Below are 7,757 nucleotides of genomic sequence, written 5' to 3' on the forward strand. Positions count from 1 at the left end.
AAGCAGAAATATAACAAAAACACAAAATATTGAACAGGAGCAAGGTGGTGAGACAAGAGAATGGGAGCAACTTGATGCGGGGAGGAAAGGGGTCAACAGAGGGTTTATTCTCTCCAGGACCTCAGGCAGTGGCGGGGCTGCCCTATGCTCAGCCCCAAATAACTGCCCAAGGTCCTCTAGTGGATGAACGTTCGTCTATACAGGGCATCCAGTGCTGCAAGGAAACAGGAGGTTCTATCAAACCGCGTCTTTCCTAAACATTACATCGGCACCCGCAATATTCTAATTTATAACATGCTGATGTTGAGAATGCAACCATTTTGAGGACCACAATTTACAATTGATTAACAATTATTCAAATGGGTTCGGGACTGGCAAAAAAACTGGAGGACGATAGGGCAAAAGTTGACTCCTAGCAAGCGCGTTGCACCGGAGAAGGTGCGACGCCTTTCTCAACACTCACTGAAGACCGCTATCATACCGAGTCCAACAACCAGCTACTCTTCACAGGAGGTAATCAATTGTTGAACTCAAGATGATGAGACCGTCCCGACTAATTTAGTACCACTAGCTTTGCATGAAGTTGTTCATGGGATTGACTTCACCAGGCACTTCAATTATCCCTCTTCAATTTACGTCAGTCGGTGCTATTTGCTATATCCTGTAACTGCATTAGCTCATCCAAAGTGTGTACCAATAGCACGCGAAAAAAATTACCCATTTTAATGACATCACTACAACAAAAGGCTGAGAGCATCTTGCACATTTCGTATAATACGGTCGTGCAGGTTTTCCTGCCAAGTTCAAGAAAGTTTTCAGTACTTGATTTATGTACCAAATCCACACTGCTTTCGATCCACTTAAAAACATGTAAAAGTATGAAAGAGTATGAATACAGCGAGGAAGAGAAACGAACCCTTACCTTTACGTCAGGCAGCACAAATTTAGTTCCAGTAATGGTTTCATACAACACTATGTACCTGCAAAGGGGCAACCAAACACCAATTGTTTATGACCAAAAAAAAGTGAGGGACAAAAAAAGGCAAAATCTGAGATGAAGAAGAGCAAGAAAGTGGCACAAAATAGTCACCTCCAAGAAAGCTCTGACACCAATTCCTTGGGTGCCTCAGGCAATACCTGCAACAACAGCCAGTAAAAATCAGCCCAGGCTAACTCCTCAGGGTGAAGCGGAAGAAGACCTCTTTGAAACCTACGAAAATGACGCATCGTACGAGTATAAATCCAGTTATTTCATCAAAATCGCTAACTAGTTAGATCGCTATGCTTAATAAGTGGATCAATTGCAAGTTCCGTAAATTTGAAGAGTCTCGAACTCAGAAAACAAGTTCAACAAGCTGAGTTTCATGTCAAATTATTTCAAGCTAGTATGAGAAATCAGAAAGATAACTAAAACTTCATGTTTTCAACTACATTCAACCAGTACTTTCAACCCGCCGTTTCTTGAAAAGAAATAACTCAAGACAATATGAAGAAACACGAGACGGGAATACGGAGAAAGATTAAGCCATTTATTACAAGCTCCCTATACCTCAGCAGTATAAGGATCGCACTGACTCTTGAACCACAGGCGCAAGAACTCCTGCAAACCAATGAAGCATGAGAACATGGCTGATGTCAACAAGATGGATATCAGAGAAGAGGACACTCAAGCAACTTATATTACTGAAAAAAAAAAAAAAAAAAAAAAAAAAAAACACGAATGCCGGTCCGACAGCTTCATTTAGCTTTTCTGATGCAATAAGGTAGTGGAGACACTGAAGATACTGCCATACACTAATAATCTCTAATTGGATATTCTACAGTCACGACGCAGAGAAAATTAAAACAACGAACCTTGTCGATGTTTTCAGGCTCTAGTCCTTGCCGCTGCCTTTCTTCGTAAGAGGCTGCTATCCAGTAACGACTAGAATCTGGAGTGTGAACCTGCGGTAGTGAAGAATGTGTAAGCCAATCTAAACAAACAAAGCTGAAAACAGATATTCATTCTGCACATTTGCAATGCATCCGTCTGTAAGTGTACTAAAAGAGTGTTATAGTGGTCTTTGACTTCCAGCAACTCATATTAAAGGCGCCAGAACTTCATCCTGAGATGCTCACCATAGATTGAAATCGGGGAAACACAAAGACGAATCAGAAATGCGAGAAAAATTCAAATGTAAAGAGGGAAATAGAGCCCTCTACATTCCTAATTTGTCAGCCAACGGAAAAAGGCGAAGCTTAATCGTCCATGGGTGATGCTGAGGTGAAACTGGTGACAAAGTCCGAAGTGCCTATAGCAATACCATCTTAAAACTACGAGAGTAGTTGTATAGGAACACACTAACAGACTAAAAAGACAAATTAACACATCCAAGACACTAAGTAGCAAATAAAAATCACTGCTGATCACCAAGCAAACAGCAAGCGAGGCAAAACCTTGATTTACAGAAACTGACAAAATCATGACGGCAGTGCACAAGCATTTTACCTCATCAATGAGAACAATGGTCCCATCACTTGTCTTGCCAAATTCGTATTTAGTATCTACCAACAACAACCCATGCTTCCGAGCCACCTCCTGTAAACAAGAATGAAATCCTCCAATACTCAGTATTAAACATTTTCAAAATGAAAATGACTGATTGTTTCTAATGCAAAAGAGGAGCAAAGGTGTAGACGTAGTGTTAACAGTGTTACACCTGGCCAAACTTGAAAAGTGCAAGAGCTCTACTTTTGACCTCCTCATAGTCTTCTCTAGACATCAATCCTTGCTCTGCTATCTGTGAAACTCAAAAACAATCACATCATGTTAGTTTTCAGGGGCGCACTGTTTCAGCATTTTCTGAAATACCAAAAACAATGTCCACATTGAATCTTGCTCTTTTAAGTGTTCAAAAATATCTTTCGCATCACTTGGGCGGACCCACTTGTTAAAGAACTTCTATACTGAAAAGTATGACCATCATAATAGAAAATTGGACACTGGTAGTAAGAATTTGAACCGTTGTAGCTCCTCACCAACATACGTGGAATCAAAAGTTTTCATTCAAAGTTTTCATCATAAATAGATAAGGCATCATTCACAATTCAAATAAATCAAAAAAAAAAAACGTGGTTGAGTGATCATTACTTCAACTGAAAAAATTAGGTGCAGAAAATCCAGAATAAGGTGAATGTCGCATACCTCATCTCCAGAGATAGGAAGGTCGTGGTCAGCAGCCTTAGTGGTAGGAGTCAATATATTAGCTTCCAACTTCTCATTCTTCTTCATTCCTGAATATGTCCAAACAATACCTTTAGATACCCTTCCCTTAAAAGACTTCTACAACAAAATAGTGCGGCAATGACTCCGTAGACAAATGAGTTTTTAGAAACTTGCAGTCTCACAAAATGACTCCTGAAAATGTTCTTAAGTCGTCTTCAGAGAGGCAGCAATAACCACACCTGCTAATGACTGCTAGATACGAGGTGACTTGTTCCATAATATAGCTATAAGATCAGATAGAAGAGCTATTGAACATGCATTCATTACCTTCTTTAAGCTCGTTGCCACAGTAATTGCGGACACCCTGGTTGTAAACTGTCCATAGTGAAGTGCTTGTGCTACCAGTCACAAATCCTCTTACTGAAAAAACCACAAGAGCACAACAAAAAAATTGAAAATCACCAAGCCAGTTCCGATCTTACAATTTAGAGAAAAGACACAAAACAAATTAAAGTGCAATTGACTTTTAAAGGCACTAAATCGTATATTCGTCCTTCAGACAAACGAAGAAAAATAGAAATGAATTCACTGGTTTTACTAGAATGTAAGCGAAGAAACAGGGATACAAAAGATGCCAAGAAGACATTACCTACAAATTCGACCGGAAAAACCGTACACTTCTTAGCAATAGTGACATTCGGGTCTGGAGCGCTGACAATCGCATTGTCAGTAATGTGCTTGGTATTGTTAAACCACCAGATGCTTGTCTGATTCAACACCTGCACCATACCAGACATGATTGATTCTCAGTATACATAACCTTTCAGGACATGGGTGTGAAGCCGAATTCTTGAGGCCAGCCAAACCCTTAGGGTTTAAGAGATTTGACAAACTTGACCTGGCCCTTGAAAGGAACAGAGGCGAGAATGCGGTCGAATGCACTTTGTCTATCAGTGGTCACTAGCACCATATAATCCCCGGCGTCGTAAATATCTCTGACCTGCCACAAGGCAATCGCATGAGACTCATTGGTCACAAAGAAGCGTGTACACTGCGATTGCTTACGGAATTAGAATGCTAGCACGAGAGAGAGAGAGCTGAGCAAGGGGAAGAAAAAAGAGACATCCACCCACTTTGCCGCGAATCTTTGGTCCAAGCGAAGGAATTGCGTCGTTCAGAAAGCTCTCAGTAATGCAATTGCCCAAAGCTTCGTCGATTGAAGCCTCAACCTCCGGCCGCCGCGCATCCAAGTCCACAGTCGAGCTCACCATCGCCGAGCTCACCCTCGGCCAAGCAACCACTTCCTTGCCGCCCCGCAGCACCATAGACGACAACTCCCGAACTCTGCTGCTGAGCGCAGCACGGGAGGTCAGCGTTCCAGGCGTCGTCGCAGGGAACCGCAACTTCGAACAGCACCGCGAGGACCCGCACGAGTCAGACAAGGGAGACGAAGCACTACCAGCAGCAGCATCTACAACCAAAGATGAAGAAGACCGAGATGCCACTCCCATCGAGCTCATCACCATCACTGCTACCATCTCTAAACCAACACAAACGAAAACAAAAAAAAGAAGGGGGGGGACTCCTAGCGAGCCGCTTCAGCTCTCTTTTCTTCTCTTCCACGCCTCCACGCTCTCAATTCCAACAACACTTCCGCAATTCCACCACCACTACCACAACACTACACAACACACCATGAAACCTACGCACTCCCTGCCACAGCCCTACATGAAATGAAGTAGCTAGCTGTGCGACAGGACAGGCAAGAATTTCTTCCTGTTCCGAGCACCGAGAGTGAGTGGATACACTCGACGAGTCCGCAGATTCTGCAGGTATTCAGGATGCGTTGCCATCCAGAGTGGGAGCATTTTCTTGTTCGTCTTCGACGTCGAATTTGTGCCTTCGCAGTTCGGGATTCGGCGTGGTTCCGCTGCTGTCGATGCGCTCGAATTTGTTCGCCGGGAATGTTCCCACGGGATCGTGGTGACGTGGAAATAGTGACGTGGAATGCCATGTCGTCATTCAAACCCTAATTTGGAGAGTAAAAATCAACAACTGTTCATGAGGACATTGCCCCTTTCGCTCTCCTCAAGGAATGCAATCTGTTTCGCATAGATTTTGGGAATTCTTTTTTAAGAGAAAAACAAAATCAAATCAAATCAAATCATAGAGTAAGTTTCTCTATATAAACTTGTAATTAGTTTTCAAAGATGGGGGCCCTCGCTAGTTTTTTTTAATGACAATAAAGCAACGTTTGTAGAAAAAGTTTTTACAAAAAATATTTTTTTAAGGCCATATGGTCCATCCTGGAAGGCATTTGTTTAAAGAAAACTACTTTTACAATATTTCAATTATCAAAAACTCTTAAAAGAACAATACTTTTTAGAATATATATTTTTAAAATAAACATATATTTTATAAAACTTTATATAAAACATAAGAGTTTGTTTTTCTGGATAAAAATATTTTACATTTTTATTCAATAATATAATAAGTTTATTATCAACCTTTTATTTTTTAAAATAAAAATACAAACATTGAGAGAAATACTTAATTTTTTGATTAAAATTCAATTTGAAGTGTAAACTATTATGTGATATTCAAAGTGTTGGAATAACTTTATATACCACATAATACATGTATTTTTATACAACTTTATAATGCCTAGGATAATAGGAAACAAAATCTCCAACAGTTCACATTTGATAATGCAATGTTAAAAAACATCTAAATATTAAGAAATTTTCATTCTATTTATGCCTAGAAATATGAAACAAAGTATGAAAACAAAATTTTATACACACAAGTGATGAAAGATGATAAAATTGCCCTGTTTAGATGTAAATTTTTAAGAAGTTATACAGTTGGCGTTTTTTAGTTTAATGTACAGACATAATTCAGTTTAGATCTAATCTCATTCTTATTTCTGGTAGCAAAAGTAAAAAATGCAGATAATTATTCTAAAATTTAAGTAGCCTTATATAACAAAATTCTAGTAGTCTTGTACAACAAAATCTAAGATGATTTTTATGCATCTTGTGCCTTCTCAAAGAACATCCAATAAAAATCTAGTCATTCATTTCATTTGATAATACATTTAAAAAAATATAAATTATATGAAAATTATATTAGATTAAAATTTATAGTATTCAAAAATAAAATAATTTTTTTTTTGAAGTATTATTTGTTTTATTGAAATCACAATGTACATACATACTATATACATATATTAAAAAAACAATCTTTTTTAAAAATGATTTATTGATACCCTCTTATATTAGTATTGGTTGGGATCATTTGCTCATAATTAATCCACATTTCAATTAATCTTTAAACTGCTGAAGACAAGTTTTGAACTGTTATAAATTATACTGCCAATGTCTATGTAGATTTTTAAATTTCTTAAACTTTAGGTAGTAAGGTGTGAATATTCCAAATACATATATGGAATTAGATCAGTGTTACTATGGGATAACACCAACTGATTGTTTGAGTTAAGTACCGAAAAATAAATTAAAAACTTATAATGGGGTTTTTATTATAATAAAAAGTTTGCAAAGGAAAAAGTAATTAGGTGCAACAAATTTTTATAAGTTTGTATTGGATTAAGAAGAAAAAAACATAGAAACCAAAAATACTTAAGAAAAAGAAAATCAATATATATACACAAATATACAAGGAAAAAAAAATTGAGGCTGTAGAAATTTAGGAATTTTCTACATAAAAATCATATTGGATGTGAGGATAACATAACATAACATAATATAATACTTTCGAATTTGAGAAGAAATCTATGAAGATGATTGTTCTTCATTATATGATTATATATATATATATATATATATATATATATATTTTAAATAAAAATTTAAAGTATATTTTTTGATATTTAAAGTGTAATTGTACCCATGTTAATTAATATCGTTTGTGGCAAAAAATGAATATTAATTATCAGAGATTAATGGTTATTAGAGTTTATTTTAAAAATCAAATAATTTTTAACAATGGATATTCACATAGTTCATACAATAGTTGTTACAAAGATTTTGAGTTTTAGAAATATCAAAGATGGAATTGTAGAAGCAAGTGATAGCATAGAAAATTATTTAGTATTGTAATGAAAGCATGACAGAAATGTGTCTTACCAAGGCCATACAATCTACGTTGCATGCTTTCACCTTGGCAACTACATATTAAAGACATACTTATTGATACTAATAATTATTAAGATAAAAAGAGTTAAGTAGTACATAAAAATAGTTAAATTTGATAGATGCAAATTTGACTCTATAAGTATTTGTAGATAATTGATAGGTTAAAAACTTGACTAATAAATTGGCCATGTGTCCATGTATTGACTACTTGTTTACAAGTTGGCTTTGTGATGCACATATTGAAAACTTGTCTTACAAATTAGACATGTGTTAGTTGATGTTTAAAATATTATTATATACATTCTTAAGTAGATAGTATATATAGAGGCAATAGTGAGGCCTATATTACTCTTATCAATGTCTTTCTTATTTTTAATCTTGTTTCAAAAGTTTCTATT

General features: G+C 36.6%; 1 protein-coding gene across 1 annotated transcript; it reads right to left on the minus strand.

The window, feature by feature from the left end:
• Positions 1 to 318: 318 nt before the first annotated feature.
• LOC112276171 (phosphoribosylaminoimidazole-succinocarboxamide synthase, chloroplastic) lies at positions 319 to 5,116 on the minus strand. The gene is made up of 12 exons (XM_024507257.3): positions 4,339 to 5,116; positions 4,104 to 4,205; positions 3,855 to 3,984; positions 3,533 to 3,625; positions 3,185 to 3,273; positions 2,700 to 2,780; positions 2,489 to 2,578; positions 1,855 to 1,944; positions 1,550 to 1,600; positions 1,091 to 1,137; positions 923 to 980; positions 319 to 794 (listed from the first exon to the last, which is right to left on the minus strand). Exons 1-12 carry the CDS (start codon positions 4,741 to 4,743, stop codon positions 735 to 737), a joined length of 1,296 nt encoding a protein of 431 aa, XP_024363025.1. The 5' UTR covers positions 4,744 to 5,116; the 3' UTR covers positions 319 to 734.
• Positions 5,117 to 7,757: the final 2,641 nt, after the last annotated feature.

The sequence above is a fragment of the Physcomitrium patens genome, chromosome 23 (assembly GCF_059467195.1).
Source record: "Physcomitrium patens ecotype Gransden chromosome 23, ASM5946719v1, whole genome shotgun sequence".
Classification (NCBI taxonomy): domain Eukaryota; kingdom Viridiplantae; phylum Streptophyta; class Bryopsida; order Funariales; family Funariaceae; genus Physcomitrium; species Physcomitrium patens.